Source organism: Pseudophryne corroboree, chromosome 11 (assembly GCF_028390025.1).
Source record: "Pseudophryne corroboree isolate aPseCor3 chromosome 11, aPseCor3.hap2, whole genome shotgun sequence".
Lineage (NCBI taxonomy): Eukaryota > Metazoa > Chordata > Amphibia > Anura > Myobatrachidae > Pseudophryne > Pseudophryne corroboree.
The window spans coordinates 199,736,901-199,754,863 of record NC_086454.1 but is presented as its reverse complement, the minus strand read 5'-3'; the positions used below and the strand labels follow the sequence as shown (position 1 = coordinate 199,754,863).

Genomic DNA, 17,963 nt, shown 5'->3' with positions numbered 1-17,963 from the left:
ACCTGTACTCTTACGCCCTGACGGTCTGATTGGGTTTACCTGCTCGGTGACAGTGTCCACACCAGCGCCGCTACCCGTCTCCCTAGGTCGCGGACGGAACGCGATTTAATGGCGGGTCCCGCCTGGGAGACCCTCTTACCTCCTCCCCGTAGCAGCCACGTGATCCCGCAAGTACCCGGGAACTGAGCCGCAGGAGAATGCGGGAGGTGATGGAGCTGTAGCGCTGAAGTGTCACCCTAACATACAGCGCCGACAACCCAGTTGAAGAAATCTCCTTAGAAATTTTTTTCAGGGCGGTCCAGTGCAGCCCTCCTGTTAGGTGACCTGCTGCTGCAGGCACCAGCTCGAAACTGAGCACTCAGTGCCTAGAGACGGGGTTATAGAGGAGGCCCAATGAATCCTGGGAGAGCCTAACGCTTTAGCCAGTTGGTGCCTCTGGATCAAGATCCACTCTATACATCAATGTTTTTCTGTGGAAACCAATGTATCCTACTGCAGAAATAGAAATGTTACTCACGTTGTCATTTGGATAGAGAACGCGTGAGATGTTTTCAGCAAGGTTACGATCTAATACAGCCTGGATGTAGCCACCGACATTGACTGGAAATACAAGAAGACAGTAAGGCATGTGCAATAATAATAAAGAACAAAATATACATAGGGAAAGAATTATAGAAACAATATTAAGCAGAGGCATACAATACTATTAGATCTTCCAGGTAAAAATAAGGTTGTAGATGAAAAACAATGTAGATATAAAATAAATAAAAGTCAATGTTAGTTTACTAAGCTATAATGTAAAACAAAATGCTCTCTGGCACTGTAAAGTACATTTAAGACCCTTGTATTTCCATTATGCCAGATGAAGTTGAAGGAAAGACATAATAAAGTTATGTTCCTGGCTTCAAGCAAGGGGGCAGCAGAGTATCATGCAATGCTTCTGCAAATTCTTTATCCAGCAAAAGAATTTTCAGTAAGGCTGGCCAACACAGTTTAACACAGGTGTAAATGTATCATATCACAATAAGCAGACATCTTTTTGTGGAAAAATGGAAACTAGAAAAAAAAATCCTGTAAATTGTTGTAAAATTGTGGCAGTGGAATTTACCTGATTTAATGTGCTTAAACGCAATTGTCCTACATTTAAAGCAAAATGGCTGAGATTAAACAACAAACAGTATCAATATTTTAAGACTAAAGCTGGGTACACACTACGCAATAATTTAAACAATACCGCTTATTTTCAATCTTTTGAGCGATATAGTTTGTAATATCGCCCAGTGTGTACACACTATGGGGGTAATTCAGACCTGATCGCTGGGCTGCGTTTTTTGCTGCCCTGCGATCATATATTCGCCGCCTACGGGATAGGGTGAATTCACTGTGCAAGTGTGCGTTCGGATGTGTAGCAGAGCTGCACAAACTGAATTACCCCCTATATTTTTACTGAGGCACGCTCCCACAGGTCATTACCACTATTGTTGTCATCTGTGCATGCAGCTCAATTTTGGCTATGTTGACAAAAACTGCATTTGAGTGCTGGCGGCGGGGTGATGTCACTGAACGATATCATTAGCGATATCGTCCAGTGCGTACTCACTATATCGTCTGCCTGGGAGTCAAGGGACACTAGGCGATACTGCTCATGGAGTATGTCGCCTAGTGTTTACCCGGCTATAAGACATGACTTAGATATGTAAGTAAAGCAAAAATATACATTATGGTAAGAACTTACAGTTGATAACGGTATTTCTCATAAGTCCATAGGATCCACAGGATAACATTGGGATATGATGAAGCGACAGCGGATTTGCACCAATCTTTCAAAGCTTTTCGTCCTCCCAGCATGCAACGGGCCCGTCCATATATCCCCGCCTCCTGGCTCAGACAAATCAGTTGTTTTCCCAAAGCTTAAGGCAAGAGCATCATAGATAGCCCTAATCAGGCAAGAAGAACACACATGCACATCCTTCCGTACAAGAAGGAAGAGGTTAGTGAGTAAAAGGAACCTCAAATCAGGTGCGTCAGGGTGGGATCCCTGTGGATCCTGTGGACTTAGTAGAAGTACCGTTATCAACGGTAAGTTCTTACCATACCGTATATGTCTCCGGCAGGTTCCACAGGTTATCCACAGGATAACATTGGGATGTCCCAAAGCAATTTAATGGTGGGGACGCTCCTGATTGGACTGGAGAATCCTTCGCCCGAATTCAGGGCTCTGAGAGGCAAAGGTATCCACGGTATAATGTCTAATGAATGTGTTAATGGAAAACCATGTGGCTGCCTTACATATCTGTTCTGCTGAAGCACCACGTTGTGCTGCCCATGACTGACTTACCTTACGAGTAGAGTGGGCAGAGACATTAGCCGGAACAGGGAGATCAGAGTGAGAATATGCTTATAAAATAGTCATCCGAAGCCACCTCACCAGTGTCTGCTTATCAGCTGGCCATCCTCTCTTGTGAAATCCATAGAGAATGAAGAGAGAATCTGTCTTTCTGATGGCACTGGTACGATCCACGTAGATTCTTAAGACACGGACCACGTCCAGCGATGCATCTCCTGCAGAAAGACCTGGTTCATGAAAAGCTGGGACTACAATCTACTTTAAAGTGAAATTTAGACACCACCTTGGGAAGATACCCAGATTTAGTTCTGAGAACCGCTCTATCTGAATAAAAAATCAGAAATGGAGGACAACATAACAATGCCCCTAAATCTGACTCTTCTAGCTGACGCCATGGCCAGTAGAAAGAGAACTTTAGCTGTCAACCATTTAAGATCCACTTTATTAAGTGGTTCAAATGGGGCAACTTGAAGGGCTTTCAGGACTAAACTTAAATCCCAAGGCACTGTAGAAGGAACAAAAGGAGGTTGAATGCGCAGCATTCCCCGGTAAAAAGTACGCACATCCTGTAAGTTGGCAATTTTCTTTTGGAACCATACAGTCAATGCTGACACTTGCACTCTCAAGGAAACCACCTTCAAACCTTTATCCATTCTGCAGGAGTGCTAAGACCCTGGAAACTCTGAAAGACCTAGGGTCTATTTTCCGTTCACTGCACCAATGAATATAGGTTTGACATATTCAGTGATACATTCGAGCTGAGGAAGGTTTCCTTGCTCTGAGCATTGTTTGAATTACCTGTTGTGAGAATCCTCTTGACTTCAGGATAGAGGTCTCAAGAGCCACGCCATCAAAGACAGTCGATCCAGATGTCTGTGATAACAAGGACCCTGCGTCAGTAGATCTAAATGTTGAGGAACCAGGAATGGCGCACCCACCGACATTCTCCCACCGGCAGATCTGTGTACCAATGCCTTCTGGGCCAAGCCCGAGCTATTAGTATCACGGCACCCTTTCCTTGCTTTATCTTTCTCACCACCCTGGGTAATAGGGTGATTGGAGGAAACACATAGGCCAGATGGAAGTCCCATCTCACCGACAGGGCATCCACAAAGATCGCTCTGAGCTCCTGTGTTCTTAACCCATATGTGAGAACATGTGTGGTTCTGATGGGACGCCATGAGATCTCTCTCTGGCAACCCCCACTTGTCGACTAGAGTCTGGAAGACCTCCGGGTGTAGAGCCCATTCACTTGCCTGAATGGCGTGTTGACTGAGAAAATCCGCTTCCCAGTTTAGGACTCCCGGAACGAACACTGCGGACAAGGCTGGATGATGAAGTTCTGCCCACTTTAATGTGCGACTTACCTCCTTCATAGCTTTTTGGCTGCGAATTCCTCCCTGATGGTTGAGGTACACTACTGCCGTTGCATTGTCCGAGTGGGTCTGAACTGGTTTTCCCCAAAGAATGTCCTTTGCCTGAATCGGTGCCATGTATATGGCCCGAAGTTTCAATATATTTATTGGCAGGCAACCTTCTTCCTTGGTCCATTGCCCCTGGAAACAAAACCTTCCTGACACTGCTCCCCAGCCCTGGAGACTGGCATCTGTTGTCAGAATTTCCCAATCTGATATCCAAAAGGGTCTCCCTTTATCCAGATGGAATGTCTGTAGCCCCAGGCTAATGACCTCCTTACTTCCACCATAAGGACCATAGTCTGCGTTTTTATCATCTGATGAAACCCATTCCATTTGGCAAGGATCAGATACTGCATAGAGTGGAACTGAGCATACTCCACCATGTCGAATGTTGACACCATCAATCCCATCACACGCAATGCTGCGTGAATGGATACCCTTTGACTGTGTAGCAGCTCCTGAATCCTTGACTGAACTTTGGATATCTTGCTCAGAGGTAAAAATACTCTTTGAAGGCTTGAATCCAGTACAGCCACTAGTCAGTCATCCGCTGTGACGGAACCAGAGACGATTTTGCCCAATTTATGAGCGACCCATGCTTCTGCAGACACGTTATTGTCTGTTGCAGATGACACAGAAGCAATTCCTGAGACTGTGCCAGGATTAAAAGATTGTCTAGGTATAGTAAAATTCTTATTCCCTGCTGGTGGTGATAAGCTGCTATTACCACCATAATTTTGGTAAATACCCTGGGGGCTGTGGCTAACCCAAAAGGTAGGGCCTGGAACTGAAAATGCTGGATGAGGATAGCGAACCTGAGATAGCACTAATGGGACAGTGCTATGGGAACGTGTAGGTAAGCATCCTGGATATCCAGGGATACCATATAATCCCCTGGCTCCATGGCCAAAATGATGGAACGCAAGGTCTCCATATGAAACTGAGGTACCCAAATGTACTTTGAGATTGAGTATGGGCCATTTGACTTCTGGACTAGAAACAGGTTGGAGTAAAAACCCTGTCCCCGTTGTGCAGGAGTAACTGGAATGAACACCCCCTGACTGAAGCAAGTTCTGCACTGCCTCTTGCAACGCCCTGGCCTTTGTCTCTACCCGAGACGGGCTGATACAAAGAAAACCTTCGAAAGCAAGGGTGTTTTTTGAAGGCAAATGCATAACTGAGAGATACCGCTTCCTGCACCCAGGCATCTGTTGTAGACTGCTGCCAGATCTGAGCAAACTGAAGAAGTCAGCCTCGCACCCTGGAATCCTCCAGGTTGAGACTTGCACCATCTTGCTGATGGCTTATTTTCTGTTTTACCAACCCGTCCTCAGATAGCCCAATGCTTTTTAGTCTTACCAGACTTTTTGTATTGGGGATGTTTGCTATCACTTTTCTCTTTAGCCTTTCCTTGAGACCGAACGGGATGAAAAGCTGGAACTTTAGGTTTGAATTTGTATGCAGAAGGAAACTTTACTTTCTTGGAGTCTGCTTCTGACTCCAAAATATCTGTCAATTCTTTACCAAAAAGAATATCTCCAGAGAAAGGTAAAGACTCCAAAACCTTTTTAGATTCTGAATCAGCTTTCCATGTACGTAGCCAAACTGCTCTGCGAGCGGCTACTGTTGAAGCCGATGCCCTGGAGTCAACTGTACCCATATCCAAAGCTGCTTCTTCCAAGAACATCGCAGCCTATTTTATATGTGCCATATGGGATTTTTGCTCTCTAGATGCTATCGAAAAATCTCCTTCCAATGCATCAGCCCAGGTAGCCACTGCTTTTGCCATCCAAGCTGAAGCCATGGCTGGTCTTATGACTGCCCCAGACAGGGAAAAAAACCATCCACTCTCCTATCCGTGACATCATTTAATGATGTTGAAGGCAGAGGTAATGTAGATTTTTGCACTAATCGCATAACATGCGTATCTACTTTGGGGGCCATCTCCCTCTTTAAACCCTGGAAGGGGATAATTGGATTTCCATTTCCTAAGAATTCTAAACGTCTTACTGGGCGCAGCCCAAGCCTCATCCATGATTTCATTCAGCTGATCTGAACAAGGAAGCTCAGTCTTAACTGTTTTGGGATGTTTAAACACAGGTGCCTTGGATTTTAACACAGGCTCTGCTGATTCTTCTAAGGATAGAATGGCTTTCATTGCCTTAATTAACTCAACTATGTCCACTGAGCTGAGGTCTACCTCCTCCTCTTCGCATGCAGAACCAGAGCTTAATGAGCCTTCATCCTCTGATCAATCCTCATCTAAAACAATGTGTAGACTGTGAAGATGTAGATTTACTTACCACTGGCTTTTCAGCCTGTTTATTTTGAGAGGCTGCTGCTAGAAGTGATAAACCGCAGATGGGAAGCTGCATGTAAGGGTTAATTGTGTAAACTATCCCTGGTACAGAAGTTGGAATATCCGCTGAGCTATATTGGATAATGTCTGTGCAAACATAGCCCAAGGGGAATCAACTTGCACCTGTATCTGCATTGTACTATTCAAGAGACCTTGGTGAAAGCTAAAACAATTTGCACACAAACCATCCTGAACCAGATCCTGAGAGGTTAACCCAGCTTTGCAAGACAAACATGATATGAGTGTTGGTGTTGCTGTGAGTGCATCTTCCTCACCTTTGCCACTCTTAGACATGATAAATAATCAACCCTTACAGAGTGTACTACACAATTTGTGACTGTAATCACTCTAAGACTTGTTAAAGTGACATACAAACCGACCGTACCCTGCTATACACCAGCATTGTGGATCGGAATAGATAGAAAAAAACAGACTTATAGTAAAGTCAGCAATCCCACTAGCAGTCAATCACATGTTATACATTATGTGCTCATATTGCTTATTATACTAATCAACTACAGATACATTTCAAGTATGTAGGAGAAACATATTACTGTATTACTTATAAAAGTTTTAACCGTATTCAGACGCATAGCGAAAGAAACCACAGTAATATTATCAGACTCATATGCATTATGCACTTATCCAACTATTCATACTCAAAAGGTAGATAGAGACTTAGTGCTGTATAACCCATACTCAGAGTGGGATACAGGGAGACTTACCCCGCTTCCAGGATCGATCAATTCGTCTGTGAATGCTGAGTGGATCCAGACGCTATTAGTGTACACTGCCACTCTGTGAACCTACAGTGAACACAGACGCCCAAGTGAACACTGACGCACCAGTCACACAGCCGCCTATACTGCGACTGGGTCCCTTAATGCACAGCGTCTCAGATGGAAACGGGAAAACAGTTCATGGCGGGAGACTCGAAGGAAACTGGTCATGAACCGGGGGGAGGGGCGACCAGGAGAGCATCTGACTCCCCACTGCTGACATCAACCCTAGGGATCGCGGCCTCATACTACTCCTGGAGCCTATGATCCCTAAGGACTAGCGCTGGTGCACCCGAGGTGGCAGCCGCGTCAGCAACTGTTTGGTAGTCTCCTCCCAAAACAGTGCGGCTGCGTCCATATTCCCCCTCTAAGCGGAACCGATGCCTTACCTTCTCCCTGTGCTCCGGGCCACAGCCTGTTAATGTCTGCTGGACCTGCTAGTATATCCGACACAGACGCCCGCCGAAACAGCACTGAACTCGCGAGTAAGCGTTGTCGCGGCCCAGCTGAGTTTTGTTGGAGCGACTCTTTCTAAGGTACACGTAAGATGCTTTTTAGAAAGATCACTCAAAAATATACTATACTATAAAAATAAAATAAGAAAGCTTATGGCTGCTGAAAACTAGCAGCCCATTGACCATGGTCCAGCTCCTGCCGCACCAAACAAAAAACTAGTTTGTCGAGCCAGAAGGCGGGGATATATGGACGGGCTCATTGTATGCTGGGAGGCTGAAAAGCTTTGACCGACCAGTGAAAATCCACTGTCGCTTCATCATATCCCAATGTTATCCTGCGGATAACCTGTGGTCCCTGCCGGAGAAAAAAAAATTTAACTTTGTATCTGGAACAAACCATGTTGCCATGCAAGGGGAGCAAATACATTTATATTTTTTCTGTGCAGGGTAAATATTGGCTGCTTTTGCATAAAGCCCATAAATGTTAGCTTTATTTTTAAACTACCATTTAAATATCAGGTTGCACACACCCCACCCAAATCTAAATCTCTGCACATTTTACTTCTGCCCCACCTGTAGTGTAACATGGTTTTGCCCTGTTGCTTGCTTTTTTGCTTTACTTACATATCTGATTCAGGCCCAGATATCATGGAGGGTTTACAATTGCAGCATTTAAGCTGCATCACATAACCAGAAAAACTGATATAACGGCTTATTTCCTGCAGATATTGGGCCTAATTCAATAAGGATAGCAAATTCTGCTAATTAGCAGAATTTGCTATCCTTTTCCTAGCATGCTGGGGGCCGCCCATCACTGAGCAAGGCGGCCCAGCATGCTGACCCCCCCTTCAACAAGCAGAAATTGCGATCAAATCGCAATCTCTGCTTGTTAGCAGAAACAGAGGACAGCTCCTGCCAGCGTATCTTAGCTCCACCCACAGAAGTCCCGCCACCAAGTCCTTCTTCCCTGGAAATGGAGCGTTGCCCGCCCCACGACCGCCTCTGCCTCATTGACAGGCAGAGGCGATTGCATTTTCTGTGGCCCCCCCGCAGAAAGTGCGGGCGCCCGCGGGCCGATCGTAAAAATTCCAGTTTGATCGCAATGCGCGATCCAACCTGAATTAGGCCCAGACTTTTCAAGAATTCCTTATAAAATCTTTTTATAATTAAAACAACATAGAATTAAAAAGATACCTTAACGATTATCATTACCTAAGAAATGCTACATTTTTCAAAACCGTAAGTAAGAATGCTGTGGGATAAATAAACCTATATTTAAAAACAATGTTTATTTTTACATGTAGCAGTAAATCTTTAAAAATAATAATACATGTCATCTCACTTATTTAAGAGCCTTGACAAAGACTGCTGGTGTATTGAAATGCGTCGGACTGATGCCGTCTGTCCTGTTTTAATTTTATGTTGATTATCCCTTCTGAGTGTGAGTCTATCTCGGTTGGCACTGGCATTACCGGAATGCCAAGACCTTACCTACAGGCTGACAAATACATTTCACCCTATTTTACCCCAAGAACTGTTATCATACTTTCCACCATGTTTGGTACAATATTTCTACTGTAATGAATAAACCTTTGTACAGGCTAATGCTGTAGTGTGACACTTGTCATTTTTCATATTGTTGAGCCTATGAGGGAGATACAGCATTGGGGAAGTAAGACTGCATTGGGGAAGTAAGAGTGGAGAAAAGTGTGGTCAGATTCCCAGCATATGATTCTATGTACATACTGCATGTTCACAAGTAAGTATATGATTTTTAGTGCCAAGTAATCATTTACATAATAGATTAATTACACACTTAACTCCTCTAGGTTTTTTTTTTTAATATCAAGTAAGCATGAGAATGTGTACATGATGAAAATGTTGATAGACCACATGTTGACATGCAGCATGTCGAGATAGTGACCATGCCAAAAAAATAATTTTTACAGTAACCCTAACGCTACCCCCAACGATAACATTTTGACTATTGTGTATATTCAATTGATGTTGGATCCTTGCCGACGGAAAGGATCTGTCAGATTTGGCCGTTCACGACAATGCCAATCCGACTTTTATTAAAGTCGAATTGACATTGTAGGAAACAGGGCCAAAACCTGTCAGATTTGGCTGCTGCTTCCAACAAAACACGTGGATCCGCGGCTGTTCCGCCAATCCACTTGTTTTTCGACAAATCGGAATTCCCGACTTGTTGGAAAATCTGAGGCAGGATTGAATAGGTCGGAACCCCTTCCGACATAAAAAAGTCGGATACTGCCGTCTTTCAGACAAGACAGCAGTTTCTGACCAGAATTGAATACACTCCTATGTCAACATTGCAATCATGTCGACTGTCAGTATCTTTATTTGTCATGGGCACAGGACTGGGACCACGGGCAGGACTGGTACAAACTGGAGGTAAAGGGAACATAACAGTACTAGGCAAGGAACAGGTGTACTACCCAGCAATGGCAAATATACAGTATATATGGATGGTGCTCTGTGTTGTGGAGTCAGAAACACAATGACATACTAGGTATATGCACCTTCTGCAGGTGGTCATATAGATCTACAAAATCCTGCTGACAGAAGGCCTGATTCCGATTTACACCCTAAAGCCTAAGCAGCTGCCATTTTTCAGCCTATGGACTTGAGAGACAACACAAGTGAAGTAGCAACTCAGAAATGAAGAGATGCCCATCGCAAACTCAACTGCCTACGCACCAAATCTGAGGAACATCGGCTCCATGAGTGAGTGTATGGTTTCGCATAATGGCCCTCATTCCGAGTTGTTCGCTCGGTATTTTTCATCGCATCGCAGTGAAAATCCGCTTAGTACGCATGCGCAATGTTCGCACTGCGACTGCGCCAAGTAACTTTACTATGAAGAAAGTATTTTTACTCACGGCTTTTTCTTCGCTCCGGCGATCGTAATGTGATTGACAGGAAATGGGTGTTACTGGGCGGAAACACGGCGTTTCAGGGGCGTGTGGCTGAAAACGCTACCGTTTCCGGAAAAAACGCAGGAGTGGCCGGAGAAACGGTGGGAGTGCCTGGGCGAACGCTGGGTGTGTTTGTGACGTCAACCAGGAACGACAAGCACTGAAATGATCGCACAGGCAGAGTAAGTCTGGAGCTACTCTGAAACTGCTAAGTAGTTAGTAATCGCATTATTGCGAATACATCGGTCGCAATTTTAAGAAGCTAAGATTCACTCCCAGTAGGCGGCGGCTTAGCGTGTGTAACTCTGCTAAATTCGCCTTGCGACCGATCAACTCGGAATGAGGGCCTATGGCCGCAACAGCTGCGATGCTGGCGACATGTTTTCTGTGTGCGCGATCGCAGATGTACGCGGAGACATGCCCAAAAATACGGTTGTGACACATCATCTGTTTTTGCCAGCATTACCCTTTACCTCTCCAAAACTGTTTCTGACTGTCAATCACTCTAAGGGGTATATCCTATTAGCCCCGGTAAAACATCGGGTGCGGAAAACATTTGTTTTTCGCAATGTTTCACGGATTTTTTTTTTTTTAGAGGCTATCCAGATTGATCGCCTGTAAAAAACATTATTGTTTTTTTATCGGTAAAAACAGCCCCGTTTTCGCATGAAAACGAGGCTGTTTCTGGGGATTTGGTTTTGCCTGCCTGAGGCAGGCGAAACAAAATCCCAGATGACAGGGACAACCTGCGGTGTCCCCGTGCTCCTGCTGATGACGCGGATGCTGTGTTGCTAGCTGGGGGAAGCCGCCGGGTGACTGCTGCTGCTGCTGGGGATCTGTGTGCGGCGCGCGACGTGAGTCAGGCAGCAAATGGGTGAGAGCGGGCGAGTGGGGCTTGTGCTGTGCCTGTGGGTCTCGCGGGCAGTTGGCGGCGGCACGCTGCACCTGGAGCTGTCAGCAGCCGGCACCCAGTGCAGCATCAGGTAACCCCCCATAAGTCACAACTCGTACTGGCTTATCGGGGGTAATAGAATAGGCACCCGCGAGCTAATAGGACATCTCCCGAGAATAAATCCCCACTGCAAGTGGCATCGCAACGATATCTTGGCGCATATGCAATGTAACCATGGTGCATGCACAGTCTTCTGATAATCACTCAGCTGCATAAATATCGACACTGCATTCAAATCTGAATCAGGCCCTGCGGTAGGAACTGCATGATGATAAGCAGATTGTAGTGTAAGCATGCCTCACAACTGTCCTGATTTTAGCGGGACAGTCCTGTTTTTCGGGTACTGTCCCGTTGTCCCTCCCACGGGCTGTAGTAACCCATGGTGGGAGGAAGCATTGGTTAATATATGCTGTGCTTTTTCCACAAAGAGGGTCTGGGAATCGCAGTGTGACATCAACATCCAACACTGTGATGTTGACATTATAAATGTTGACACCCTGACTGCATACCACGCCTCCCTCCCTCCCAGTGTAAATACTTCACACTTGTACTTAAGATAATACACTTAAGCTGGGTTCACAATGTGTGATATAGTGTCCGTTTGAGTGAGTAGACGATATATTGCTAGTGGATCAGCAGGTGTGTACACCTGATCTGTCATTCACAGACATATTGGGTCGGCCCTGCAGCACAGCCAATGCCCGATATATCCGCAGATATATCAGCGCATCTGGCTGTGTGTATGGGTGGAGAAATGCCCACCCAGCTGTGACGTCAGAAAAACATATCGAGAGGTTGACTGGTATTATATATGCTCACCTGCATCATACACTAGGTTGGCTGATATCTCAGGTAAGTGTATACCCATCCTAAGATATCTTTTGTTTCTATGCACAAATGGCCCTTTGGGCGTGCCATCATCCTGAGAGTATAATGTGATCATTAAGAGATTTATTTGTGCACCATAATCCTGACTTTTGGAGAAGGATTACAGATAGGGCAGGGGTCGGCAGCCTGTGCCACTCCAGATACTGTGGAACTACACATCTAAGCATGCCCTGTTTCACTTTTAGAATGCCCTAACAGCTGTGGCAGGCATGCTGGGAGGTGTGGCCCCACAGCACCTTGCGTGCCACAGGTTTCTAACCCTGTTCTAGAGATTTGTTTTAGCAACATGTATAGTTTTGCTGGAGTTTATCTGAGGCAGCATGGTTGGAGCATTTAATCTAGTGGCATGTTTATCTTTCAGGTCAGTAATATGTTTGTAACAATGGGCCCCCAGAACCAAGCTCCGTATTTCACAATTGGCCAACAAGGAATGGACTATGTATTGTACACTTGATTGCCTAGTAATGCTTTTCTCGGTCAACTTAATTACAATTTATAAAGGCTGAACTTGAACAATTTGTTGTATTTTTCAACCTTTCTAAACAATCTTGATAACCTCCAGTGGAAAGGAAACCATTATTTTCATACAACGCCAGGTGACAAATAAGTAACCCTGTCCTTGAGCAGTGTGAACTGGTGGTTAAAATATATCAAAAAGTGCAATAAAAGACAATCAAAGAGTGCAATAACACAGCATCAAACACTCACAGTCCTTCAAGTTGAAATCATTAGGAGCTTTTGCTGACCACAGCCTCATGGTGTTAACAGTGTTATTTTTATATCCAGGAACTGGGGTATCGTATGGAAGAGCAAGAACAACCTGAAGATTAAGGAAAGTAGAGAGGAAATCTAGTGATACATTTAACACCTTAGACAAAAGAAATGTACATAGAACAAGGATACTTCTGATTATCTTTTCTGAAAACATTCATACTAGTTCCAAATTTACAACAAATATAATTTTGCCTAAACCTCTAGCTATTTTACATAAATATATGTCCACTGACCCATTACATCTCTACAGCTGGGCATGGTGCTGCAAAATGACAATTTTCTTCCTGCATTTACCAACATACATGACAATGCGTTGACCAAAATGGCTTGAACACAATCAGTAAATTTGGAAATGCAGTCAGAAAATTACCAGTGTGGCCAGTCATCTTCCAACTACACTAATAGGCCTCGATGTATGCCAGCAGGAATCCAGACACCCAGCCACTGCATACAACTGGATTGTGTCCAATTTTTGCCTCCTGACTGTGTGCCAAATTTGGATTTTGATCCTGTTTCTCAGTATTTGGGTTGGAAAAAAGACAAAACACTGTTGCAAATAAGTGAAGGGGAAAACACCATCAAATAAATAAACATGGTCACTGGGACAGGAACTTATGGTAAATTCTAAATATTATCTGTACGGCACTTTGTAATTTGTGTGGGTCTAAAGAACCCTTATACATAAAACAAATAGCAAGAAAATATTCTAGAAGAACTTTTGATTAACAATTTATTTTAATCACTATTCTATTTATCTAACTAACTAACTAACTAACTAACTAACTAACTAACTGTTGTTGCCTGATTGAATTTAGTGGCCCTTACTAGTGTACTCGGTGCCATCATGTAGCATGTAAGGTACCACTGGGCAACCATCAGTTGTGATTGGTACAGATGGGCCAAAACTAAACTCAGTATCTTGACAGCACCTTCAAATATATATATGATTGCTTCATCATCTGTGTGGCAGTGGACTTATCAGGGTTTCTTTGCCCATCCTGAATGGTGTTTCAACTGTCTATTCTAATACAGTCTGTGGAACTATTGTGAAAATAACTTGTGAACTGTTTGCTCTCAGGACTTCATTTTTTCCTGTTGGTGAGACTTGGGGAGATTGGTGATGTGCTGAATGTTAATAGAACTTTAATACTTATTTTATCTGACATATGGCTTTTCTGTGGGGGCTATAAAAGGGTGCTACATTAGAGTGCCTCATTTCATGTATTTAGGTCATATCATACATAAAGCTTGCGTTTACAGTAATCTTAATTATGTATGTGTGTGTGTGTGTGTGTTTAACTGACCCAGAGTCAGAGTACATACTGTCATAGTGATACAATATACATGTTATGACATTACACTCACCTGGGTATCCACCCACTCAGTTCCATGTGGAGTGTGTTGGACTTTACCAAAATAATGGACAGGGATCATATATTCTGGCCTTGCTTTTTCCCAGGGGTTGCCGTACCTCAGCCAGTCATCTGCCTCCTCCATCTTAGAACAGGGATTGGATAGAGTGAGAACAATTAACAATAGGGCAATGGAAACTTATTATTAATAAGGTGAAAGACAGCACCAAGGAAATAGATGTCCAGGGGTGATTTATGAACCAGAAACTTATGCAGGAAGTGTAGGGCCAACAAGTGCAGCAGTGGTAACAGACAACTGCTCAAGTTAGTTCTGCAGGACGGTGTGAGGGGCAAATATTATATGCTTATATATTTATATACTGGATAATGAAATGAGCTGGCCAGAAATACGCGGAATCCATGAATATTGCATGTTACCCATCATTATGCATTGATTTTGTGGACGGATGCAGAAATTATATTTACTAAGTGGCTGTTTCTCAAAGCTGGCAATTTAAGGTCTAATTTAGTCCTGATCGCAGCAGCAAAACCTTTCTATAATGGGCAAAACAATGTGCACTGCAGGTGTGGCAGATATAACATGTGCAGAGAGTTAGATTTGGGTGGGTTATATTGTTTCTGTGCATGGTAAATACTGGCTGCTTTACTTTTACACTGCAAGTTAGATTTCAGTTTGAACAAACCCCACCCAAATCTAACTCTTTCTGCACGTTATATCTGCCCACCTGCACTGCACATGGTTTTGCCAATTAGAGAAACATTTTGCTGCTGCGATCAGGTCTGAATTAAGCCCTTAATTTGGTTGGTTTTGGGATATCTAGACACTTTTCAAAGCAAAAATTAATTTATTCATACCTACCAAGTGTAATGTAAATACAAAATAAAAATGTAATGTTGCGTCATTCAAATAAAGGTAGCACTGCCGTCGCCTTATTTACTTATGCCAACATGTGTAGTTCACTGACAAAATGTTATACAATGAGAGGCTGACGTAGAATAGAACACATGCCAGTTTTTTGAGCATATCTTGCACTGCTCAGTGCAAGTGATGCAGAATCAAACAAATTTTGGTTGCATCTACACTTTTGTCCAAAGAGACTTGACTGGGTGAAACAGTGGGTTCTAACATAGGCAAAGGAAGTGGTTGAAGTTCGGTCTCAGCACCCAGCAACACGATCTATCAATCCCCTCCATCCATTAACAGACTCACCATCTGTCACTCTAACAGTTACTGTGTCCAAACTTCATCCCCAGACTAAGTGATCCAGGAGCTTAGACAGAGTCCTGGTGAAGTACAGCAGCATGCATATTCACTGGTCAAGGGTGACTTGGCACTACATGCTGTGCCTGTGCCTTAAGACTAAGCAACTGGCCAGGCTCGATCCTTCTCAGCATTCACGCTGGCGCCCCCCTCCACACCTGTCGCTCAGAGGCAAGTGCTTCTGTTACCTCTGGAAGTTACACCACTGGGCAAAGGTTAGTGAGGACCTGTTGATACCACTGAGGGTTATGCACAGCTGAACCTAAGTGTAGATGCACCTCCTTTGAGGTGTACCTTTTGCACCTGGTATACTGCAGGTTATACTAATTATAATGACTTGCAGCAAACCAGGTATACACATCGAAGCGGTCACATCTCAAGATGCATACAACTTTTCATACATGCAAATATACATATTATTACTGTGCATGCACCTTTGGTGCAACATACACCAGATTTACAGGGAGTGTGTGTCCACTTATATGTGCTGCATTGCAGAAGAGAGAGAGAGAGTCGGTGGGTCTATTAGGTTGCTAAACTAGAGTACAGCATATTAGCATATTTTTTATGTACGGTCAAGCCTATGGTAATACATATCATGTTAGTAGGTTCATGGGCTCAGGAGTAATTTACTGGCCACCTGTGCAGGCTCTTTCTGTGACCATTTTGTACCGTGACAACTATGCATGGTTTGCAAACCTAAATACTAAGTTCACAGCAGTCTCCCATCACATGTTCACCTTACCAAGCTGTTATATACCAAACTTTGAAAAGGAACATAGATAGATAGACAGACAGACAGACAAACATGTCGATAAATAGATTTAAAAAAAAATCTATGTGCCAAACTACGTGACTGCTTTGTGTCTCATTTACAGGTGGACAAACTGTTATAGGCCCTACACACTTAAAGATTTTACTGAACGATATGAACTCCCCTTTTTACTTTATATTATATTCTTTCCTTTTGGTTTCTCTGTTTTACTAACTCTGCAGTAGGGCAGAGGCACTACAAACCAGCGGCTACGTAAGGAGTAAGAAGCCATTGTGGCGCACTTACCCGTTGATGGGTGGTTAGTATGGCCTACCTCTGCGGGTGGACATTGGGCATCTGTCTCTGCAGACATGCTCATACAATGATTTAGTTAAGTGTTGAGTCTTTTGGAGCTCAGCTTACATTTGTCATGATAGGGGGGACATATCAGTCACCTCCTAATTTATTTTAAAATCGTATCTGGCTGGAGCTTAACATTTGTAACGTCCATCCTTGCCCCCCAAATTTAGTAAGAGCTCAGGGTCGTTATGACCTTTAAACCAAAGCAGTCTGTGTCTGTGTGGTTATTTTTAGTGGTAAGATAGTTATGTAATTTGTAGATATTGTTGTTTCATTGCAATAAAGTTATGGAATAAGTATTATTTCTTTAAAAGCATCCACTTCTTTTGGGTCTTGTTTAGAGGAAGGTCTTACCTCTCTATACTCCAGAAATGACAATCACTCTTATGGTGTGTATACACGGTCAGATATCCTTTCGATTTTGACTATATAGTCAAAATCCCAAGGAAAGTTAGTGGAAATCGCAAGGTGTTAGGCAGATTCGATCCCAATGCGCGGTCCCGCGGGGTCGGTATCGCAAGGCTAGATAGATTGTGCAGGCAAGTCAATCTCGACTATCTAGTGTACTATCTAGTACAAAGTATAGTCAAAATTAGCACTTAGTCAAAATCGGCACTTTGTCAAAATCGGCACTTAGTCAAAATCGTACATAGTCAAAATCGTACATAGTCAAAATCGAAGGAACAGACATAAGCGTGCGCACAGGGGTGCCTGGTGCGCACACGCACCCCCTAATGTCCAGCACCCCCTCACACATGTGACACACAGTGATACTCAGCATGCCGATTCCTGTCCTCTAGCTTTGACCCGCCCACCACCCCGTGCACTGCAGCTGCTGCTGGAGGCAGGAGCTCACTCCTGATGAGCTCTGCCGTCCGCTTTTCGACTCCCGCAGTGTGTGAAGGGAGAGACGTCACAACATCATGACATCTCTCCCATCGTACCAAGGTGGCCGGCGCTGGAGTTGGGAATAAGTATTGTGCTGTCTACACCCGGGACTGTGGGCATGTGTAAGGGGCACTACTAGAAATGGTCATTGTGTAAGGGGCACTAGAAATGGGCATTGTGTAATTGGCCCTACTACTATTGGGCATTGTGTAAGGGGCACTACTGCTATGGGCATTGTGCAAAGGACACTACTAGAAATGGGCATTGTGTAAGGGGCACTACTAAAATGGGCATTGTGTAAGGGGCACTACTAAAATGGGCATTGTGTAATTGTCACTACTAAAATAGGCATTGTGTAAGGGGCACTACTATAGGCATTGTGTAAGAGGCACTACTACTATGGACATTGTGTAAGA

The 17,963-nt window shown here is 44.0% G+C and overlaps 1 protein-coding gene across 1 annotated transcript in view; it reads right to left on the bottom strand.

Moving 5' to 3' along the window:
* Positions 1-17,963, bottom strand: part of PYGM (glycogen phosphorylase, muscle associated) — a 131,323-nt gene that overhangs the window by 74,172 nt on the left and 39,188 nt on the right. Inside the window, exons 5-7 of the mRNA XM_063945209.1 lie at positions 14,277-14,408; positions 12,846-12,957; positions 518-600 (exon numbers count right to left, since the gene is read on the bottom strand). Of these exons, the coding sequence (XP_063801279.1) occupies positions 518-600; positions 12,846-12,957; positions 14,277-14,408 (327 nt within the window). The remainder of the gene's footprint in view (positions 1-517; positions 601-12,845; positions 12,958-14,276; positions 14,409-17,963) is intronic.